This window comes from Xyrauchen texanus, chromosome 25 (assembly GCF_025860055.1).
Source record: "Xyrauchen texanus isolate HMW12.3.18 chromosome 25, RBS_HiC_50CHRs, whole genome shotgun sequence".
Classification (NCBI taxonomy): domain Eukaryota; kingdom Metazoa; phylum Chordata; class Actinopteri; order Cypriniformes; family Catostomidae; genus Xyrauchen; species Xyrauchen texanus.
Window position 1 is genome coordinate 6,764,005 of NC_068300.1, and position 24,958 is coordinate 6,788,962.

The following is a 24,958-nucleotide window of genomic DNA, read 5'->3' on the forward strand; positions in this document are numbered from 1 at the left end:
CATGTCAGGAATCCTGACTCTCAAATATCTCCGCAGTTCCCCGAATCCATTCATGCGTTGAGGAGTCCAGGGTCAGTGATGTCATGAATCATCATTCTGCTGTTTTCTCAGTTTCTCTCATCTGCAACGAATTCTTTGCTGTAGATGGTCTAATTAACCACAAACACCAACATCTATCCATTCTGCCTGTGTATATATATATATATATATATATATATACATATACACACACACACACACACACACACACACACACACACACACTGGTGGCCAAAAGTTTGGAATAATGGACAGATTTTGCTGTTTCAAAGGAAATTGGTACTTTAATTCACCAAAGTGGCATTCAGCTGATCACAAACTATAGTCAGGACATTACTGATGTAGTTTGGTACATGAAAATCACTCGCCATTATATCAAACACAGTTGAAAGCTGTTTGGTTCATTAAATGAATCTTAACATTGTCTTTGTGTTTGTTTTTGAATTGCCACAGTATGTAATAGACTGGCATGTCTTACGGTCAATATTAGGTTAAAAATTGCAAAAATGAATCAGCTTTCTCTAGAAACTCGTCAGTCAAGAAACTCGTCATTGTTTTGAGGAATGAAGGCGATACAATGCTTGATAAAGGTGTAACTACAGTCTTCAGAGACAAAGCACAACTGTCTCTAACAAGGACAGAAAGAGATGTGGAAGACCAGATGTGCAACTAAACAAGAGGATAAGTACATCAGAGTCTCTAGTTGGAGAAATAGACGCCTCACATGTCCTCCGCTGACAGCTTCATTGAATTCTACACGCTCAACACCAGTTTCATGCACAACAGTAAAGAGAAGACTCAGGAGGACTTATGGGAAGAACTGCAAAGATAAAGACACTTTTGAAACAGAAAAAAGGAAAGGTTCGAGTGGGCAAATAAACAGACATTGGACAACAGATAATTGGAAAAGATTGTTACGGATCTGAACCCCATTGAGCTTTTGTGGGATCAGTTAGACTGTAAGGTGTGTGAGAAGTGCCCAACAAGACAGACACACCTATGGCAAGTGCTACAGGAAGTGTGGGGTCAAAGGTCACCTGAGTATCTGGACAAACTGACCGCTAGAATAACAAGGATCTGTAAAGCTGTCATTGCTTCAAGTGGAGGATATTTTGTGAGAATTATTTGAAGTAGTTTAAGACGTTTTTTCAAACTGTAATAGTAATTTTTCATGTTATTAATGTCCTGACGATACATTGTCATCAGTTAAATGCCACTTTGGTGAATAAAAGAACCAATTTCATTCTATAAGAGCAAAATCTGTACATTATTCCAAACTTTTGGCCACCGGTGTATATATATATTGACCTCAGATGAAGGAAAACACGAAGAGAAATGGGCCGAAATCAAAACATACTGTAGAAAACATGTTACTTTCTCCATAAATCTAGAAACTTAAGGTTTAACTATCAATTATAAAGCTTTGAACGTTCATTAGTAGAATTAGATATTCACATGCCGTGTGTGGTGGCACTGTATAAAACATCATCATCAGTGTGACACCAAACCCAAATATCACACGTACATCTCCGAAAAGTCTGTTTTAGATCTTTACATCTGGACAGCATCTGCTAAACATCTTAAAAAGATCAGATTGACAAACATTGGAAATTATAAACGTCTCAAAAACATCTGCTGAATGTCTGATTGACATCTGACACGAAACGTCTTATAAACGTATTGCAGATGAACAAACAACCTAAAAAATAAGTCTTACAGATGTAAACACATCAAATAGACGTCTGGGTGACGCATGTGTGCTATCAGGGAAGCAACACATGCTGTAAAACATTGTAAATGAGAAGGACAAAGTTTAACTCAAACAATTTACATTACAATTTATTAATATTCAAAGAACAGTCTGACTGAAACACGTGCAAAGTATTGACCATGAAAAGGGCAGAAGCCCTGGGAACAAATCTGTCCTGTATGTGAATGTTTGTGTTTATATGAGGGTGAAATCTAAGATTGTGTTAAATTCAAGGACAAGGGTTGGTCCCGCTTTACATTAGGTGTCTTTAACTACTATGTACTAACATTAAAATACATACAATACCATGTACTTATTCTGTAACTACATGTTATTCTACAAAATTCTCAAAAGATTCACATTTGCTGCTCTGAAGTGGAGGTACGGTAGGTTTAGGGTTATGTGTAAGGTTAATAGTGTAACTACAGATGTAATTAAATGCAGATACTTTAAATATAAGTACAATACAACAACGCATATGTACATAATAAGTACATTGTATCAAATGCTTAAATACATAGTAGTTAAAGACACCTAATATAAAGTGGGTCCCAAGTGCTTACTGGTGTCCTGGGAGGTGAACTTGTGTGCATTTACGTGTGTGAATATACAAACTCGTGACTGAAATCATATTCTCAATATCAAATGACATTCAGTCTCTAAATACATAAAGTGCATGATGGAAAACTTGGCAATAAAGGACAAAAACAATTGGGTCTCATGTAGACAAAAGTATTCTCCTATTTACAATATACAGTTAAACCAAACGAGGAAGAACAAGTTACAGGTTTAAAGCAACTGTCCACCAAAAATGTAACTTCTGTCACTATTTACTCACCCTCATGTCACTATGAACACATGAAAACACAAGGAGAGTTTTTGAGCATATTAACACAGCTCATAGTGACTACGACTGTTAAAGGGACAGTCCACCCACCATTATTTACTCACCCTCATGTCAATCCAGAAGTGGACTTTCTTTCTTCTGCTGAACACAAGTAAAGATTTGGAAGAATATCTCAGCTCTGTAGCTCCTCACAATGCAAGTGAATGGTGACCAGATCTTTCCAGCTCAACACATCTCATAAAAGTAATCCATAAGACTCCAGTAGTAAAATCTATGTCAGCAGAAGCTGTAGAATTGGTATGGGTGAGCAACAGATCAATATTTAAGTCCTTTTGTACTATTAATCTTTTTACATTCTTTCACATTCTGAAGGTGAAAGAGAAAGTGGAGATTTATAGTGAAAAAGGATTGAAATATTGATCTGTTGCTCACCCAAAGTGATTGCATCGCTTCAGAAGACATATATTCAACCACTGGAGTCATATGGATTACTTTTATGCTACCTTTATGTGATTTTTGGCATTTACAATTCTAGTCACCATTCATGTGCATTGACACATGGAAGGACTTACAGAGCTGAGATATTCTTTTAAAAATCTTTTGTGTGTTTTCAGCTAAAAAGTAAAGAAATTAAAACACTTCTGGGATGGCATGTAAGTGAGTAAATGATGGGAGAATTTTCATTTTTGGGTGAACTATTCCTTTAAGCTCCTAAAAGGACAGAAAACACCATTAAAGGACCATAAAAGTAGTCCTAATGACTCGTTCACAATTTTCCACATATTCTGAAGGCGTACAACAGTTTTGTGTAAAGAAAGACTGAAACTTAAGACATTATTCACTCCACCAAATCTCTAAAATCTCATTCTCCATTCCCACATATTCTCATTGTGTTTGCTTATGAACTGATGACGTTTGCCATCAATGATGTTAAACCTGGTACAACACTAACCAGGAAATAGCGGTAACTTAGATTAGAGGTCGAGCAAAAGTGGATTTTGCTAGTACCGATTAATCAGCCGATAGTTTTTAAAATCGATTTATAGAATGTCATAAAAATGTCTTATTATTTCTTTACTGTGGTGGACAAGGGTCAGAAATGAAACCAAAATCCCAATATTAACCAGAAAAAAATTATTGTTTGATGCATTACGTGGCACTTTTAAGTATAAACAAGCCCAAAACACACCAGGGACTCTTATTTTGAAATGATAAAAAACTCCCAACAACTATTGACAGATTTTTGCCGATAACCGATAGTTCCAAAAAGGGACTATAGGCACTAATCGCTAAAACCGATATATCGGCCTACGTCTATGGGGCAGGGCAGAGGGCGGGGCCGGGTCGTGATCCTACACACCCGGTCCCCTATTAGGCTAATTATGCCTCCGTGAGGGATAAAGGCTGACTGCAGAGGATCGTACGGGAGAGAGAGATCGTTTACGGACATGTCCGTCATGTGTGTAAAGTGATCAATGGAAAGGAGGAGGGCGAGAACCGGCTTTTCAATATAAATAATAGTTTTAATGATAAACTTAAAAGATCACGACCCGGCCCCGCCCTCCGCCCTGCCACAGTCTACTTGGAATACAATGCACGAGTCATATTAACCACTTTTATGACTTTTTGTCCTATTTGGAGCTTGACAGACATCGTGAACTTTCGTTGTATGGAAAAGAGCTGCGTGAAGTTTCTTCAAAAAAATTATGTTTGTTTTCTATGGAAAAAATAACAGCATAGGGGTTTGGAACGGCATGAGGGTGAGTAAATAATGACATACATTTTTGGGTGCACTATCCCTTTAAATGTCCAAACACAACTGGAGAGGGCACGTGGCATGCAATCATCACATGTCCTGGTCCACAGAATTCAAAAGAGCATTTCCTAAAAAGTTCCACACTTTTTCTCCCCCATTTGAATTCAACAATGTCCCGAATCACACACTCTGGTCTGGCGTCTTTGGTGAGGGCCAAATCCAGGACCCGGACGTCTTCCTCGAAGAGGGCGTCTAAATACTGACACCATTTTAATACTACACAACTCAAGCACATCAAACGCATCTGTATAGAAAAATAAACCACCTTTTTTCAGATTCAAAATAGACTTTAACGTGTTCTGTTCTCTGCGCTAGGATCAGAGAAATCGGTAATACAGGCAGCGATAATTGCAACGGTAGGAATGACAGGAGATTTATGGTTGGATTGTCGAGCAGAGCAGAACGGATTGTTTGCCGATACGTGCTTCACACTCTAGTGGGCTCTATAATGGCCTATCGTTTAAGAGCGGGAACATAGTTTTACCCTGTTTTTCAGAGAGATAGAAAGGAAGAAAAGATGAAAATAATTTTTCAGGGGCAGTGAGTTATATATTGTGAGTCACTGGCCAAAATGTAAGCCCATTCAATCCTTCTGTCACCGTTGTCACCTGCTCCATTTGCTGTGGGCAACCCAAACTACATATCCATAGCATGGGGTGTGGCTAGATTAGCACTTGGGCTCTTCAGAGGGAGTATCAATGTCCGAATGCCCCGCCCCTGTAGCGAGCGACCCCTCTGAACTGCAACTGGCTAATGGTTGTAGCTCACCTGCAGAAAAGAACAAAACAAATTCAGTACGGCTGCGTCCCAATTCGCATACTATATGTACTAAATAGTATTAGTGCATCACAAATAGTAGTATGTCAAAAAATAGTATGCCAAGTATGGTTCTCAGGTATTTTCGGTGGAGTGTGTATCCAACTATTGGATGCATTTTGGGCTTATTTTACTATTAAAAATAACAAATATTTCTTAATGTTTTTAAGTCAACATTAAATATTCTCAACTCGTGCAATCAGGCATTTGTCTGTGTGAAACAGTAACAAGGAAAAACATATCAAGGGTTTCAATTCTATACAAAGCAAGCACAAAAATGCACAAAGAATCGTCCAAATGCGACTTTACAATTACATATCACAAATAACAAACCCTCACTTTGTTCAGTTGGTAAGGTGTCCTGGGACAGTGGCTCTGAGTCCAGTAGGACCTGAGGGAGACCCACCATCCTGACACCAGGGTCCCGCCCCCTGGTGACATCCCCGGTCATGACATCATCGCTCATCAACATGGCGTTGAGAGCCACGCCCCCAACAGCAAGTTCGTAGTCCATAGGAAGTTCATTTAAACACTCTGCACTTGACTGCACAACACAACAGAATTAGCCTTAATTCATATAGCAGAACTACGGGACTACAGTTAAACAAGGCTGGACAAAAATATTCACACCCAGAACATGATACAGATTATGATACATTCTCTCAAACTGCTGAAAAATCAAATCTAAAACTGTACTTTTTTCCTGATTTGACAATATATATCTCAAGGTGTAAATAAGCTGGCTCCGAAAAACTTGCTTTTGTTTTGTTCCCAATCATGAGACCTGTAACCGAGGAAAATTTTGTGTTGATTCAACAAAGCAATCAAAAATTATAGCATAAATATAGCAAACATAATTTATATTAGTGTCCAAAAATGTCTCCTAACAAATAATAATAACAGAATAATTGTACATAGAACTAATTACCCATGCAAACACAACAATAACTAAAGGTTTGCATAGCATGCAGACATGATTTTAGTAATGAGATTCATTCTGGTGGTCCATTCTGTGCCATTTGAGACATCATTTGAATCTGTGTCATGTACTTGGCGCCATCTGCTGGTGGCCATATGTAACAGTCACCAATCACATGTCTCTCTGCCCAAATATGGATGACTTTTTGCACCAATCTGAACCCAATCCGATTGGTTTAGCATTCCATGATGCTACATAATTTCCTATGTTGTCATCAGATCCAGGAAAGCGAATGTGTTTTCGGCCAGATTACAAGATGCCAGATAGCCAGATGCTGTGTGCATATTTTGCTTCATGTCAATTATCTAATGGTCAGTGCATCCGATTACCTTGTGTGTGGACTCGTTTGAAAGATAATCACCTCCTCTAAGTAATGGTAAGTGCTCTGATTATTTTTTGTGAAGTTATAAGGAAAATGCTGCATATGAGCAGCACCTGTTCACATGAAACATAAATGTTAGCTATTACTCGCTATATTTTTGTCTGTAAGTAAAACAAGGTTTTGTTGATCAAGAGTGTAGTTATTAATATTTTGACCATTTAAGTTTTGCGGGACCATCCGAGCTTCAATGGTTAAACTGTCTGTATTTAATGGATGCTGTCTGGAGCTTTGTGTAAAGCTCATTCTTCTCAACTCTGACTAAGCATGTCTAAATATCTGGCGGCTGTGGCTCAGGTGGTAGAGCGGGTCGGCCACTAATTGCAGGGTTGGTGGTTCGATTCCTGGCCCAGACGACTCCACATGCCGAAGTGTCCTTGGGCAAGACACTGAACCCCAAGTTGCTCCCAATGGCAGGTTAGTGCCTTGCATGCCAGCTCTGCTGTCATTGGTGTGTGAATGGGTGAATGAGTCACAGTGTAAAGCGCTTTGATTACAGCTAAGTTTAAAAAGGTGCTATATAAGTGCAGACCATTTACCATTTTAAACACATACAAACAGCATGTGACTTACTAGCCTGACCTCTGATAAGAGAGAGAGAGAGACACCAACCGTAAGGCCGAGAGCTTTGAGGATGTTCATTTTACACATGGGACAAGTACGATGGTCCACCAACCACGGGTCAACGCAGCCTTTATGAAAGAGATGCCTGAGAGAGAGAAATAAAAAAAGGAAATATATCAGAGAGAGAGAAAATAAATATATCAAATGTGCTCGCCTAAAATGTCCTGTCTCTCTTAAATGTGATTGATTTTAGTGAATTGGTTCGATCAGAAAGTTGTTTACAATGAAACATTAATTTTCATCATTATGTTTTGGAATAAATGTACGTGTTAAAATTAGGGCTATCGATTTAATTCCCTACAAGCGTTTAAGTACCGCCACTCCCTATAAGCGGACTACGCAGTTTGCGTAGGGCACCGACTCCCTAGGGGGGCACCATCTTACCCTAGGAGGGCACTAGAAAGTCCGGCTGGTCTTACTCGCATGTTGTAAGTTATTCAAGGACCCAAAAGCAGTTGCAGAACACAGATGATGGCTTCACGCTCATATCACGCCGTGCACAAGCTTCTCATAAGAAGTTGCTGGAATTTTGGCCCATTCCTCAGACAGAACTGGAGTCAGGTTTGTAGGCCGACTTGCTCACACACGCTTTTTCAGTTCTGTCCACAAATTCTCTATCGGATTGAGGTCAGGATTTGTGATGGCCACTCCAATATCTTGACTTTTTGTCCTTAAGCCAGGGCTCTTAAACAACTTTCTTGCGGGGGCCAGATTATCCAGATGAAAACTTCGAGATACAGTAAAATGGCTATTCTTCCATTTTCTCTATAAAGTATCGTCCTCTTCAGTGAAGAAAAAATAGTCCTGCAAATATTAGGAATTTGCACACATCACATTATCACTTTTTATATGAGCCCTACAGACCCTTAACTGATGAAACACGCCTGTTTGACACTTCAAGAATAGTGAATAAAAGTACATTTTCAGTGCATTTTCTTCTAATGTTTTCATAATCGATTGCATTGTTGCCTAATGTGCATATGTGCAGTGATCATTTTTTTAAATCTGTAGATTTGACCGCACTCCACACAACTAACCACTTTATATAAATACAGCTATCAAATGCTCACCTAAACTGTGCGATCCATGTTTAGCAAAGCAGAATTTGCTAAATGCCAGAAAAGCTTAAACACACGCTCCGGTCTGAACAACTGATGATGATGAATGCTGTTGCACGTGCCATTGAGCGTTGTTAAACTCACCGCTGATTGTTGAGGCGCACGTCTCTGAACGCTGAGTTTTGCACAGAGAGCACTCTGTTATTTCAGATGGCGAGAAAATTTGAGCAAAAATCAGTCAGAGGTCCAGACAAAAATGATTGGCGGCCCGGATTTGGCCTGTGGGCCACCATTGACTAGCCCTGCCTTAAGTCATTTTGCCACTACTTTTGAGGCATGCTTGGGGTCATTGTCCATTTGGAAGACCCATTTGCGACCAAGCTTTAACTTCCTGGCTGATGTTTTGAGATGCTGCTTCAATATATCCACATCATTTTCCTTCGTCATGATGCCATCAGTGCACCAGTCCCTCCTGCAGCAAAGCACCCCCACAACATGATGCTGCCACCCCCACGCTTCACAGTTGGGATGGTGTTCTTCGGCTTGCAAGCCTCACCATTTATCCTCCAAGCATAACTATGGTCATTTTGGCCAAACAGTTACATTTTTGTTTCATCAGACCAGAGGACATTTCTCCAAAATGTTAAGATCTTTGTCCCCATGTGCACTTGCAAACTGTAGGCTGGCTGTTTTAATGGTGGTTTTGGAGCAGTGGCTTCTTCCTTCCTGAGCAGCCTTTCAGGTTATGATGATATAGGACCCGTTTTACTGTTGATATAGATACTTGTTAACCTGTTTCCTCCAGCATCTTCACAAGGTCCTTTGCTGTTGTTCTGGGATTGATTTGCACTTTTCACACCAAACTACGTTCATCTCTAGGAGACAGAATGTGTCTCCTTCCTGAGCGGTATGATGGTTGGGTGGTCCCATGGGGTTTATACTTGTGTACTATTGTTTGTACAGATAAACGTGGCACATTCAGGTGTTTGGAAATTACTCCTAAAGATGAACCAGACCTGTGAGGGTCCACAATTGTTTTCTGAGGTCTTGGCTGATTTGTTTTGATTTTCCCATGATGTCAAGCAAAGAGGCACTGAGTTTGAAGGTAGGCCTTAAAATAAATCTACAGGAACAATTGACTCCAATTAGCCTATCAGAAGCTAATTCGCTAATTGCCTAAAGGCTTGACATAATTTTCTGGAATTGTCCAAGCTGCTTAAAGGCACAGTTAACTTAAATATATTGTGATATAGTCAATTAAAAGTAAAACAATCTGTCTGTAAACAATGGCTTGTCAAAACTATAGATTGCTAATATGAAATCTGTGGAGGGGCTAAAAAATTTGTTTTAACGACTTCAACCTAATTGTACGTAAACTTCTGACTTCAACTGTATATTACATTTATAATTATTTAAATATACGGTAACAATTTATAATGATTTAATTATATGCTTTATTATTGTTATTTGAGGGGCTTTCTCAGCAAATATTTATATATGTGATTAATTCTAATTAGTTAAATAATCGGCATATCATATAATTGATTAAATAAAATATGAATCGATTGACAGCCCATCAGGAATTGATTGAATGGTGAAAAGTGTCTCATTTCAAAGACGTCTTTTTCTTTAGAATAATGTGCACTGATGACTTGTGCACAATAAGACCAGGAACATGTATTAATAAAGTAAAGGGGCTCAATTATGATTTCCTGTTGTCTTTAAGTAGTTAGCTGTTGTGTCTCTATCTTCTTTTACAAAAGGTTTGATCTTTAGCGGCGCTATTTAAAATGACAAGTAACTCTAGCTTGGCTTACATTTTAAAGTAGTTTCTTCAACGCTGGTGTGTTTACCTGCAGGGTAAGATTCTCACTACGTCATTTGGTTTATAACCCTCGATACACACGGCACAGTTATCAAAATCACTCTCCGTTTCCTGAAGAGAAAAAGTCAAACACGCATTGTTATAAAGACAGAACAAAGAGTATGACATTTAATACCATAGAAATCATTCAACTTAAGTTTAAAAACTATGATATTGGAAGTTTAAAAGGCTCAAATCTTAGCTAAACATATTTATTCAACATTTAGCAACTTGGTGGGGACATTGTCTCTCATTTTATATGCAAAGAAATTAGCCAAATAAAACATTTATGTTTTGAAGTCTTAAAGGTACAGTACCAAAACTGTGTTTAACTGTAAGAGTAAGAGAGAGATAGAGATAGAGAGAGAGAGAGGGAGGGTAGAAAATAGTCATAAATAAAAGTTATGACCGTTTTGGTGCAAGAAAACTTGACTTATCACATGTGGACTTTTTCAAGTTGAAAACGTTTTATGGCCCCTTTAAACAATATTTAATGCTTAAACTTATAAAGCGATATCCTGTTTGTTTACCTGATCGCCTTTCCTGATGGTTCGCACTTGTAACTGGCTGATGGCTTTTTTGGCCGCATCCCCCAATCTCCTCTGACCAATTAGACAACAAAGCACACACAATATTAAATTAGGAGTGTGTAAAATTTTAAACCATATCATATTTTATTTACAGTGGCAAGAAAAAGTAAGTGAACCCTTTGGAATGACCTGCATTTATGTATAAATTATTGTATTAAAATCTGGTTTGATCTTCATCTAATTTACAATAATGAACAAACACAATCTGTTTTAACTAATAACACACAAATGATTGTGTTGATCTTGTACATATTGAATACATCATTCAAACATTCACAGCGTAGTTTGGGGGGGGGGGTGAGCCAAAAGTTGTTGCTGTCCTTTACTGCATATCGCAGCGCGTTTTGTGGTCCATTCTGAATAACGCACACCTGACTCATTTTAGCTTATGGGGGCCCATTCAGCACATTTCGCGGCCGATCCACTGGCCCGCTCGGTTCTGCCGATGGCCAGTCCACCCCTGATGGGCCCCAAAGTGCATCGGCCCACCGGGAAAATACCCGGTATGCAAGATCACCAGTCCAGCCCTGGTCAGGAGTTGGCAAACCTGGCATCCAATTAATTAATCGTGATTGGAGGTGTGGGTTAGAGCCACTTTGACTTATAAAAAGCACTCAAACATTTTGAGTTTGCTGACATGGACCATGCCTCGCAAAAAAAGCATTTCAGAAGCAGGTGCGGCATTTCACAAAACATGTATGGCAAAAAAAAAACTTGGATAACCAACACAAACCCCCCCATCCACACGCACACCCCCCCCCCCCCCATCCAAAAAAAACTTTCCAAGAAGTTGCCAGCAAAGAAAGGCGAAGAGTGCCGCAAACCGGCCTTAAATCTGGCAAATATAGCTATAACGTTCAATATTAGTGCTTAAAAATTTTCTCTACATGTGAAGTTATGAACATTCTGTCCGTTATCACATGCATTTCCCAAAATTACACTTTGCAAGTGCATCTTAAGAGCACTTTATTTTCTGAAGTCCCTGTGTGTGTGCTGCAATGTGACCGTGTAGTGTTATAGCTTGGCGTACCAAGCTGGGAAAGGTTTTAAGTAATTATCTTAATCAAACAAATTATCGAAACATATTTATGTTATTATTACTGTACAGTACGATATATTATTTTTACACAATCAATGCGCTGTTCATCATAAGTACGTTTACAAGATGTTTACCGCTGTTGGCCGTGGGCCTATTGCAAGTGCACAATATAAAACATCTCCATTCCCTCTGAATTTAATTTGTAATTCACTTCGGTCCTGCACACAAATATGTGTCAGTAATTTATACATTTATGCTATTGAATTACTTCATAACATTTTGTGCCCAGGCGGAGGGCATGGCCGGATCGTGATTCTGTACTCTCGGCCCCTAATTAGGCTGATTAAGCCCGAGAGGGATAAAGGTGACCGGAGACGGCAGTACGACAGAGAGAGAGAGTTACTGGCAGCTGCCCGGCATGTGTTTGTCTTTTTGTTTACATTTATTATTAAACTATTATTTATATTGTCAAGCCGGTTCTTGCCTCATCCGTTTCCATTTAACTGTTACACAGTCTAAAGGTCGCCTTTATCCCTCTCGGGCTTAATCAGCCAAATTAGGGGTCGGGTGTGCGGAATCTCAACCCGGCCTCGCCCTCCACCCTGCCACATATATTTTTTCTTCCTTTTTTCTTTCATTTATCTATTTTATGCCTTCATTTTAAACTATATATTATTATATAATAATCACATTGTGTACATCCGCATAAAGTGTAAGACATTAACTGTATTGCATTGTATGAGGTGTACTTTCATGATTGCAGGTGTTTGCATAAGTCAGAAACAGTTTGTCCTTCCTCCAGAACACTTGATCTAAGACCATTTTCAAGTACTTAAATTACAATGATTTTGGGAAACAGACCATATTCTAAGATGATTTGCACGGTCATTTCAATGATATAATTGGGCTTTTAATGCTTTGGGGAAATGAGGCCGACACTGACTGATGTGACGAGAAAAATGCATCTTAATGAGGCATATATTTTTTTGGATTTATCTGCATGCTAGGGCAAGGCAACTACCATACTCTTCCATACATAAACGACGCCCCTGCTCAGAAGACCCACAATCCAGAATTGTTGCTTTGCATAAAGTAGGAAGCAGTTACAAAGTTATCTTGAAGAGTTTAGATATTCATCTGTCCACAGTTAGACAAATAGTCTATAAACGGAGATGATTTAGTACTGTGGGTACTCTCACTAGAAGTGGCCGTCCAACCAAGGTGACTCAAAGGGCACATGCAGAATGCTTAATGAGGTTAAATTGAACCCTAGAGTGACCGATAAAGATTGAATGAATCATTGGAACTGGTTAACATCGCTGTTCATGAGTCTACTATACTGAAAACATTAAACAGGCATAGTGTTCATGGCAGGACACCATGAAGGAAGCTGCTGCTTTCCAATGAAAACATTGCTGCACACCTGAAGTTTGCCAAAGATCCCATTGACACTCCACAACACTACTGGGAAAACGTTTTGTGGACTGATGAATCTAAGGTTGAGTTGTTCGGGAAGAACACGCAGCACTATGTGTGGCATAAAAAGGGCACCGCATACCAACATGAAAACATCATCCCAACGGTGGAGTACAGAGGAGGGAGCATCATAATTTCAAGCTGCACTGGGGCCTGGAGCGCTTGCCATCATCGAGGGAATAATTAATTCTCAAGTTTATCAGGACTGCAGGATAATGTCAGGGTGTCTGTGCACCAGCTAAAGTTCAGTAGAAGTTGGGTGATGCAGCAGGACAATGACCCGAAACATCGAAGTCAATCCACTACAGAATGGATTAAAAAAAGACAATCCACCTTTTGGAGTGTCCCAGTCAGAGCCCAGATCTGAACCCAATAGAGATGCTGTGGAATGACCTCAAGAGAGCCGTTCACACCAGACATCCTAAGAATATGTAGCTGAGCTGAAGCAGTTCTGTACAGAAGAACGGTCCAATATTTCTTCTGAACGTTGTGCAGGTCTATTCCGCATCTATCAGGAGTGCTTGATTGAGGATATTGCTGCCAAAAGAGGATTGACCAGTTATAAAATCCAAGGGTTCACTTACTTTTTCCACAGCACAGTGATTGTTTAATGGGACATGTTAAACAACGACATGAAAGAATATAGTTTTTTGTGAGTTGTTAGCTTAAGCACATTGTATTTTGCTTTGTGGAAAATTCATAAAGCTCTTATGCAGCTTCCACACAAAATGCAATTTTTATAATCACCATTATTTTCTTACGAATTCTGTAAGAGGTTAGTAAATGTATCAGCAGGACTCCATTTCCTTGTACTTCAGTCTTTTATCTCCTAGATCTGTCACTCTTTGTTCCTCGTTTATGATAATTAAAGACTGTGTGCAGTAATGGAGGTCTCATTTGCCTTCAGTCTGCAGTTGTTTTCCTGTGATGAAAGTCTTCCTGTGGCCTTTAATCATGTTTTGGGGCCTCGTTCCACCAGAAACACACATTAAAACACACCACCAGAAACAAGCAATAACAGTGGCAGGGTGAAGATTTTTTGGAGGGGAACATTTTCAGCTAACATTGATTTAAATTTCGTCTTTTCCTCACAATAAGCGATCGAGAAGACTTGTAATGTAGCACAGAAGTCATATGCTTTTATGCTATGTTTATGGGGCTCTTTTGCCATTTTTGGTGCTCAACGTTCTCCTTTATTGTATGAAAGAGAGCAACCTGGACATTCAGCCAAATAACTTCATGTTCCATGTAAGGAAGAATGAAATAAAGGCGAGTGAACGATTCCTTTCAACTCTGTGTGTTTGCGTACCTGGTTGCGGTCCCTGGCATTGGCATATCTGAACCGCTGGATGTAGTAAAATACGAGCCAGGCCAGCGAGATGATCATGAGGACGATGAAGGAGATGGAGACGAACACCACAGAGGTGCGGCTGACGTATTTCTGGAGGTTTCGTGTTCCTATGGTGATGTGCATGTGAACGGTGATGTTCCTCTCCAAGAGCAGAACCAACTCACGGCCCTTCGGCTCAGGAATCATGATGGCGACCACATCACTTATGCCTGAAAGAGAAACCAACACTCAACCAGTGCTCAAACTTGGCAAATTGAGAAAGTCTCATTAAAAGCTGAAATTGTATTCATATGGTTTCATATTTGAAAAAAACATTTTCCACCAAATCAAAGTCATGTGGTGTAACCAACATGTGGGTAGCAATTCTGTCAAGTGGGTCAAAAAATAAATAAATGCATATAACAGAGAGGACCTTTTTAGACCCTAAGGGCTATTTGTGACGATTAAAAATATATATTATTTTGTCATATCATTAAATATAAATATTTTGATATTTTTATGAAAACCCAAAATGTGTTCAGGTCAGTTGGTGTAACCCTGAGAATACTTTCTTGACCCAAAAATACTTAAAATAACAATAAAAAATTCACACAGAAATTGTTTTTACATACATTTACATGATTTAATGATGTACACCAGTTTAACACAATTAAGTTACATCAACATATTATCATCATGGAATTAAGTTATTTTTAAATGACCCAATTAAGTATCCTGAAAGCGATTTTATGTGTCCCTAACATGATTAATTTCCTCAGTTTTACATTACATCTTTGTCACATTACTGATTTGCTAAATGCTAAGTAGTATTTGCCGCTTGAGTAAAGCAACATACAGTATATTGTTTGAGTAACCATCCTCAACCGAAGAAAAAGCTCCACTCTTCACCACAGTGTAACCCAGCGTAACAGAATCGGTTCCCAAAATAACAACATTAAATCTCCTCCTTTTCTCATCTTTCTGAAAAATGCATAAAATAACCCTTAATTTCAACATTTTTACTCTCCGCATCAAGTCCCATGCAAAACTTCAAATCCCCCTTTGACCACGATGTTGAACATACTTGATTGGTTCACATTCGCCCTCAATAATGTAATCTAGTAGAGCGCACATTTTAGAGAATTACATTAATCGAAAACAAGTTTAGAAGAGAAAGACAATTGTGTTGTGTAGATCACAAATCATATGATTAGTAAAATGGGCAAGTTTGTTTGTATTTGTTTTTTCAGTGCACCTTGAAAAATATGTTTGAAAACTTTTTTTAAATTAATGATTAAGTTGTGTGTACAATCATGTATTCAGGTTGCAAGGAAAGTATATTTATACCTTTTACTTCGTTAAATCACATGATATTTAAAAAATTACTAAATATTTTTTTTTTTAGAAAAAGCTATAAATGCTATAAAAGGAGTCAGTTGAGGTGGTTTGGGCATCTGGTAAGGATGCCCCCTGGCCGCCTCCCTAGGGAGGTGTTTCAGGCACGTTCAGCTGGGAGGAGGCCTCGGGGAAGACCCAGGACTAGGTGGAGAGATTACATCTCCACACTGGCCTGGGAACGCCTCGGGGTCCCCCAGTCAGAGCTGGTTAATGTGGCTCGGGATAGGGAAGTTTGGGGCCCCCTGCTGGAGCAGCTGCCCCCGCGACCCGACTTCGGATAAGCGGTTGAAGATGGATGGCTATAAATGCTTATCAAAAATGTGTGAAACCACCTAACATAAAGATTACATTCCTATGAACTTGACGTGTTTTAAACTAGATTTTAAAGATATCTCATTTTTTAATACGTTCATTGACATATTTGTCAATGACCAGAAAAACAATACAATGGTATAAAATGCTTTAATTAAAATATATTTTATTACAAAAAACTTTTCAGTGTTAAAATATGTGACAGGGCGGAGGGGGGGCCGGGTCGTGATATAACACACCGCCCCCTTATCAGGCTAATCAAGCCTCCGAGAGCGATAATGCCCGACTGTGGACGGTGATGCGACAGAGAGAGAGAGAGAGAGAGAGCATTTATGGGCAGCTGTCCGTCCTATGTGTCTTTTTGTTTATTTCTTTATTAAACTATTATTTATATTGTCAAGCCGGTTCTCGCCTCCTCCTTGTCCGTCTAAACCCCTTTACAAAATACTTTTTTCTATCCTAGCTTAATATGCGGAGACAATGATAAGCTAACCATTCATAGGTTAATTTTCTTGAAAACTGTAAACACTGTGACTCTGTGGCGCTATGAACATTTTTGTTTGTTTTGAGCGACCCATTTAAACAGCAGAAGAGGTTATATTCAGAGAGCTATTTTAAAATCATTGTTTATTTTTGCAATTCCGTTTGATAGCGTTACACCGTGTCCTAACTACACGCGACGCGACGGCGCGACACGCGATAAAAGGTATCTTTTCCATGTTAAATCACAGTTTTTGTCCTAACCAGACGCGACGGCGACACGCAAAGTTTCTAATTTAGAAACGGTTCCTATTTCTGCGACGTCGCGGCTGACAGATCCGCCCACACAGAGATCTCATTGGATGGAAGTTCTGCGTCTCATTAATATTTAATCATCAAACATGGACGACAAGGAACTGACTGTCGAAGTTCAAAGGCATTCAATTCTCTACGATAAAATCCCACAAATTCCACAAAGACATCAGGAAAAAGGATTCCGTCTGGAGAAGTATAGCTGAAGCATTGAATACACATGGTAAGTTAAGTTTAGACTTTCATCTACAGCGAATGAATGAATGAATGTAGCATTTAGCTATAGTAGGCTACTAAAGACGCATCAACCTGTGTAAAACAAATTCCGCTTTATTTTCAATGTAAAGTAGAGTGAATAGGCATGACGATTTGTGTCCCTGTATCCAGGGGTGTCATTCCAGACAATCTACTGAAATGCAGGCAGGGAGTCGCAATGACAGTATAGTATTAAAACTGTTTCATTTGAGTTTGAATATAATTTTCCTTCCATCCATAATGAAGCGACGGGATGGATATGAATTTCCCTATGAACAAGATCGAATAAACTGAATGTCATATGAAGAAATTACACTGGTTATTTTTATTACTGGTGGTACACATTTTAGTTAAAAATAGGTCACTGTGCCACAAGCGATAATGGATTTGTAAGCATATAATATAGCGTTCAAACTGAATTCTATGCAAACATACAACTGTACTTCATAACAAAATTAGTCAATGAGTATATTTTGTTAATGATTTGATTTTTAATAATGTTATTTCTTGATTTGATTATGTTCTTACCCATTTCCAATGCGAGTGCGGGCCAGCAGTGCGCTTTCACAGAGAGACTCCGCCCACACGCTGTTCTGAATGGCTGTGATTTTTGATTGACGTGTGGCGTCTCACAGTCGCGTCGCATCTAGTGTGGACAGACACACTTGCTGTTGCTGGAATTTTATCGCGTCGCGTGTAGTTAGGACACGGTGTTAGTGTCGCAGAAATGACATACTTCAGCTTTTTGTACAAAAGCTAGTAATGCAAGTAATGGTAACTTAAGTTCCATAAGTGAGTTAAATGGTGATTCAGTAACCTCTTTGACTGATTCAGAGTCATTCAGTGAAGATTTTGTCAAACTCATTTAAACTGGCAACTCAAAATATTTTAAAATACTCAAAATACTAAGCGAGTGTGGATAAAACCATCTGCTAAATGAATACATTTAAATGTAAATTAATTTCAGATTTACAGTGAGGAAAATAAGTATTTGAACACCCTGCTATTTTGCAAGTTCTCCCACTTAGAAATCATGGAGGGGTCTGAAATTGTCATCGTAGGTGCATGTCCACTGTGAGAGACATAATCTAAAAAAACAAATCCAGAAATCACAATGTATGATTTTTTAACTATTTATTTGTATGATACAGCTGCAAATAAGTATTTGAACACCTGAGAAAATCAATGTTAATATTTGGTACAGTAGCCTTTGTTTGCAATTACAGAGGTCAAACGTTTCCTGTAGTTTTTCACCAGGTTTGCACACACTGCAGGAGGGATTTTGGCCCACTCCTCCGCACAGATCTTCTCTAGATCAGTCAGGTTTCTGGGCTGTCGCTGAGAAACACGGAGTTTGAGCTCCCTCCAAAGATTCTCTATTGGGTTTAGGTCTAGAGACTGGCTAGGCCACGCCAGAACCTTGATATGCTTCTTACAGAGCCACTCCTTGGTTATCCTGGCTGTGTGCTTCGGGTCATTGTCATGTTGGAAGAACCAGCCTCGATCCATCTTCAATGCTCTAACTGAGGGAAGGATGTTGTTCCCCAAAATCTCGCCATACATGGCCCCGGTCATCCTCTCCTTAATACAGTGCAGTCGCCCTGTCCCATGTGCAGAAAAACACCCCCAAAGCATGATGCTACCACCCCCATGCTTTACAGTAGGGATGGTGTTCTTGGGATGGTACTCATCATTCTTCTTCCTCCAAACACGGTTAGTGGAATTATGACCAAAAAGTTCTATTTTGGTCTCATCTGACCACATGACTTTCTCCCATGGCTCCTCTGGATCATCCAAATGGTCATTGGCAAACTTAAGACGGGCCTTGACATGTGCTGGTTTAAGCAGGGGAACCTTCAGTGCCATGCATGATTTCAAACCATGACGTCTTAGTGTATTACCAACAGTAACCCTGGAAACGCTGGTCCCAGCTCTTTTCAGGTCATTGACCAGCTCCTCCCGTGTAGTTCTGGGCTGATTTCTCACCTTTCTTAGGATCATTGAGACCCCACGAGGTGAGATCTTGCATGGAGCCCCAGTCCGAGGGAGATTGACAGTCATGTTTAGCTTCTTCCATTTTCTAATGATTGCTCCAACAGTGGACCTTTTTTCACCAAGCTGCTTGGCAATTTCCCGTAGCCCTTTCCAGCCTTGTGGAGGTGTACAATTTTGTCTCTAGTGTCTTTGGACAGCTCTTTGGTCTTGGCCATGTTAGTAGTTGGATTCTTACTGATTGTATGGGGTGGACAGGTGTCTTTATGCAGCTAACGACCTCAAACAGGTGCATCTAATTTATGATAATAAATGGAGTGGAGGTGGACATTTTAAAGGCAGACTAACAGGTCTTTGAGGGTCAGAATTCTAGCTGATAGACAGGTGTTCAAATACTTATTTGCAGCTGTATAATACAAATAAATAGTTAAAAAATCATACATTGTGATTTCTGGATTTTTTTTTTTAGATTATGTCTCTCACAATGGACATGCACCTACGATGACAATTTCAGACCCCTCCATGATTTCTAAGTGGGAGAACTTGAAAAATAGCAGGGTGTTCAAATACTTATTTTCCTCACTGTACCTGCCACTAAAAGTCACGAAAAGAAGGAACATTTAAATTCTATAAGCAAATACACAAGCAATAAATAAATGTAAACCTTAGAAGGAAAACCTTACAACTCTACATACATTTCAAACAAGACCAAACGAGAGAGATTGATAGTAAAAGAGAGATAGTTAGAAAGTGTCAGAGAGAGAGAGATAGAGATCATATATGAAAAGAGAAACAGAAATATTTAGGTAGAAGTGAGGAACTAATGGCGCTTTTCCATTACCAGTACCAGCTCGCCTCGGCTTGCCTCGACTCGGCTCGCTTTTCGCTCCGTTTTCCATTGCAGACAGTACCGCCACAAATAATACCCGGTCGTCATAGCGACACCGCAGGAAACTGCCGTGACGTAATCTTATACGCGACACACATCCGCTACCCACACACACACAGGACAATGGAGGAACTCGAGTGTATGCTGTTTTTGATCCTCGGGATGTGGCTGTTTCTCACAGCAAGAAGACAAACGTTGTTTCATGAGAGGCTGAGGGCAGCAAAACGAAACACTGCTGAAAAAAACAGGAGAGTTTGGGAATTACTACAGAGTTCAGACTACGAGATCTAATCCGGTTGTTCACAGCCGACGCAAGAGGTTAAGTTATGCTAACATAGCTAACGTTTGCATATGTGTAAATACTATACTATATGCAAAGTATTTAATCAACTTTATAGCTACCAGTATTACGTACTAAAATGTGCATGGTTTATGTGTTTCAGATCTGTTTAGCTTTGCGAAGTCGCCGCGGCAGACCGTCTGTTTGGGCTTTCAACTGAGCTACCGATTCACTGACACTGGACGGCTGACAGTAGAACAGCAGATCTACAACAAGAAAATATGTCACGGGTAGTGGTTGAAAACGCTTTTGGTAGACTGAAGGGAAGGTGGCGTTGCCTCATGAAAAGAAATGACTGTGATGTTACAATTGTGAAATCTATGATTCTTACTTGCTGTGCTTTGCATAACCTTTGTGAGAGTCACGGAGAGGACTATGACAATGACTGGGATGCACCTGCAGCAGCAGAGCCTGTGGTGGCAGTGGCACAGTGTTACGTCCCTCGTTATAGATGTTATTTATCTAGGAATGTTATTAGACATAACAAAAGTTTTGCGCTCATGTGTGTCAATATGGTATGGGAATTGCAAAAGAAAAGGATTAGACAACAACCCACAATTTAGTTGAAAAGGTTTTTTAATTCTTCAACTGCAATAAAGTGAAGTAGTAGTGAAATAGTAATATAATAAAATCATAAGGTAATACAACGTAGCCAGAAGAATCAGATCAACAGACAATCTGGTGGAGAGGAGGGAGCAAGAGTGTGGTGCTTAAATCAAAAAACTAAATATAACAAAAAAACAATCCTCTAACTAAAGTTAAAGAACTAAACTAACTATCAACAAAAGATGTAGAAAGAAATATCTTCAGCGTCGAGACGCTATAACTAAAACTACCCTAACTAAACAAACAAAACATACATAGGTAGCACCACTCCTAACACTAGTGCGTCTAATACATCTCATTATCAACTGCGTGTGCAAATGTAGGTCGCGACCTGCTTACCTGACTCACAACCTCTCCCGCCAGTCTACATGGAGTTGAACGGGAACTGAGATGACAATGTCATGAGAAAGCAGCAAACATTTAGCCGTGCACAAGCACATAAAGAACGCACATATCAAGAGCACCAACACGTTCCAGCACAAACAAAGAGAAACGGATCTAACTGCCAGATCGTGACAGCAGCGAACCCCAGACACTGTTCAGCCTCTCAGACTGGTCTCTCAAAAGAGAGAACCGTCCTCACCGAGCGTGCAGGCTCTCTCTCAAACCCAGAGTCTGTCGACGCGCCATTGTAGTCAGAGCCATTCATAAACCACACGGCGACAGGCGATTGGTGGCGCGGTTCCTGACGTCAGCAGATTTGACAGGCGGAGCTTCCAATGAATTCCACACCTGAAACAAAGTACAGACATACACGCAAAACAAAATACGTACCGCAGCGTACGTAACACACAGGGTGTTGAGGAGGAGGGCAGAGATGTACGAGAGGGTCTGATGCGTTATTTTAATTGCTAAATAAATACATTATCATTAAATATGTTGTCTCTGCTGTTTTTCATTAAAGGTTATCACAGTATACAATCTGAAAATACTTGTTCAAACCCTTGTAAAAAAGCAAACCATCAAAAAAAGACACTGTTTGTAATAAGTTTCAAAAAGGTTTTATTTAAACACGCATACAAATAGAAAAAAATATAATATTAATATAAATTCACACATCCAACTATATACATATGTTACATGTAGTGCAAACATTTAATTAAAATAAACAAAGGGGTTTCAGTCCAGGGGCGGTGGAACAGCATCCCGCCGGTTCAGTGCCTGGACAAGCTGGCTCAGGGTTCCCAGAAAGGCCTGGTTGAAGGACGACATTGCAGCAATCTCCTCTCACCTTAAAGCCGCTTCGAGTTCTCGGGCATGTGCTGCATCATCGAGTGCCATCTGTAAATGTCGCTCCCGCTGTGCCATAATAATATTTTTGTAGGCTATATCTGTGCAAACTATTTAAAAATGGCGGAGTTATTCTGGATACTCCGTCTGGCGCGCGCAATGATGACGCAGTGAATAGTGACGATTCTCTCTGACCAATCAGCAGTCAGCATTGTTTTTACGTAACATTTTAGTATCGCCTCAGCCCGCTCAAAACCTCGCCGGAGGTGGTACGAAAAAAAGTACCCGAAAGCAGGTACAGGTACAACTTTTACACAGTGGAAAACCAAACAAAGTCGAGTCAAGTTGAGCCGAGGCGAACTGGTACTGTGTAGTGGAAAAGCGCCATTAATGAGCAACATTTTTACAATGAGACGAAACAGATCGAGTCACTAGATAAAGAGATCACACTGTGAGGTGTGTGGAATGAACAGAATGCTGATTTGACTGTTCTAGTCGAGCCTGAACATCAAGCTTCTCTCATTCATGACATCCGTGTTTGTGTTTGATGATCAGTTAAACTTCACAGACCACATTGCCCAAGAAGAGCCCAATCAGGCAGATTTGCATTTTATCACATTAGGAAGATCAGACCCTTCCTATCTGAGCATGAACTCCTTGTCCGAGCTCTTGTTATCTCTAGACTAGGGTTGCAGCTGTATACCGGTTTCACGGTATACCACGGTTTGAAAATTGACGGTTTTCATACCATGTACATTTGCTTATCTACGGTATTGAGAAAAAAATGCAAACGGACGGAGATTCTCACTTGCACGTGCGCATCTCCTTTCCTCCTCGACTGCCTGTCAGACTCGTCAACTTGCGCCACACACACACATGCGGCAGATGTCAGAGAGAAGCGAGGCGAGGGGGTCTGACATGAGTGTGTGTGTGTGAGTTAAAGTAGTGTTTCTCAACTGGTCTATTCGGACTGGGTCGTGGACAGCAGGGAAATAACAATGCCATGGTAACTTCTCCCATTGAAGATATTTCGGCGGCCGCACAAGTGATCGAGTATTTACCTGCCGAGGCAGATTTAAGGATAATCTCGCAATCAGGTAAAGGCTTCTCATCTGCACTTTCGCGAGTGTAACGAGCTCGTGATCATGATCTGCTCTTCTCTCTGGCGCGCACGTTCAACAACCGGGCTTCCCTCGATATTGCGGAGCGCAGATATCAAAACTGAAGTGATCAATTTCAATTTTAGTGACACTTTTCTAGTTTAAAGTGTTACGGAGATTGTCAATTTGAATCTCTCAAACAGCAGCAGCCCTGACATGCCAAACAGCACTGAGGAAAAGAGCAACACTGTGCTATGCGCCAAAAAATAAATAAATAAAAAATTACACACCATCACCTTTACAAATGTGTTTCAGGATTTTACATGAGTAAAAGTAACTGTTATGTTTTGACAAAATGTTTCAGTTTCATATGAAATAATCTAAAGGTAGAATCTATTAGACCTCATTTTATATCAACAGTGGCAGCTGTAGTTAAAGTTTCAAGATGTGTTTCAGCTAGAATTTATTTTTCATAAATACATAAATAGTTTATTATTAGTACTATTATTTAAGACTAGCACACTGACCTAACCATGGTAACGAGGAGCCTTTCCTTCTGTGTAATATGTGTATAAATATTTAATATTAGGTAACAAAAGGGATAATAACGGGCTCATATAAGTAAATATGCTCTTAAAAGGGGGAGAGACAACTTCCTGTAGATTTTGACATCAACAACAAAAATAATGTCACTTGATACATGTCCTTGTACTGGAAAACCATGAACAAAACTCTACAACATAAAAGGAAATGCAACCCAGGATATATTAAAAACAGGTTATGTTTAATCTATGGCAGGTCGACATTTGATGTCCAATGTAAAATCTGTCCTGAAGCAAAACCAGTTGAGAAACACTGAGTTAAAGGTACAGACACGAGCAGTCTGCCTCACTGTCGTGCACCTACAGTATATATTAACTGTTAATAATCATAGGACATTACTTTAAAAGCTAACACAGCTGATGTTATTTTTCATTTAGTAGTTCATTTAACATATAAACTAACATGCTTTAGTTATATAACATGTTATAGTTACATTATATTTTTTATCAATATAATTCTGTTAGCTTTCATTTATTTATTTTCAAAAGGGAGACTTTTTTTACACATACTTCAATAAAATAAATGGTTTCAAGTTTCAATTATAATAAAGTGTTTGCTCAAAAATAAATAGATAAATAAAATAACCCTTCTGTTTTCACTGATAATAATAATTGTGTAATACCGTGATATTTTCTGAGACTGTTATCACGCCGTGAAAATCTCATACCGTTGCAACCCTAATCTAGAGTAGACAACTATAATGTTCTTCTGGCAGGACTTCCTGCATGTATAGTCAAACCCCTGCAACTGATCCAGAATGCAGCAGTGCGATTGGTCTTTAAGGAGACCAAGGGAGCGCACATCAAGCCACTTCTCATCAAACTGCACTGGTTC

The 24,958-nt window shown here is 39.5% G+C and overlaps 1 protein-coding gene across 1 annotated transcript in view; it reads right to left on the reverse strand.

The window, feature by feature from the left end:
* Positions 1 to 380: 380 nt before the first annotated feature.
* LOC127619070 (RING finger protein 150) overlaps positions 381 to 24,958 on the reverse strand; it is a 30,527-nt gene continuing 5,949 nt past the window's right edge. The window contains exons 2-7 of the mRNA XM_052091800.1: positions 14,587 to 14,837; positions 10,703 to 10,774; positions 10,162 to 10,244; positions 7,239 to 7,335; positions 5,608 to 5,812; positions 381 to 5,220 (exon numbers count right to left, since the gene is read on the reverse strand). Coding sequence (XP_051947760.1) covers positions 5,120 to 5,220; positions 5,608 to 5,812; positions 7,239 to 7,335; positions 10,162 to 10,244; positions 10,703 to 10,774; positions 14,587 to 14,837 — 809 coding nt within the window. The 3' untranslated portion in view covers positions 381 to 5,119. The remainder of the gene's footprint in view (positions 5,221 to 5,607; positions 5,813 to 7,238; positions 7,336 to 10,161; positions 10,245 to 10,702; positions 10,775 to 14,586; positions 14,838 to 24,958) is intronic.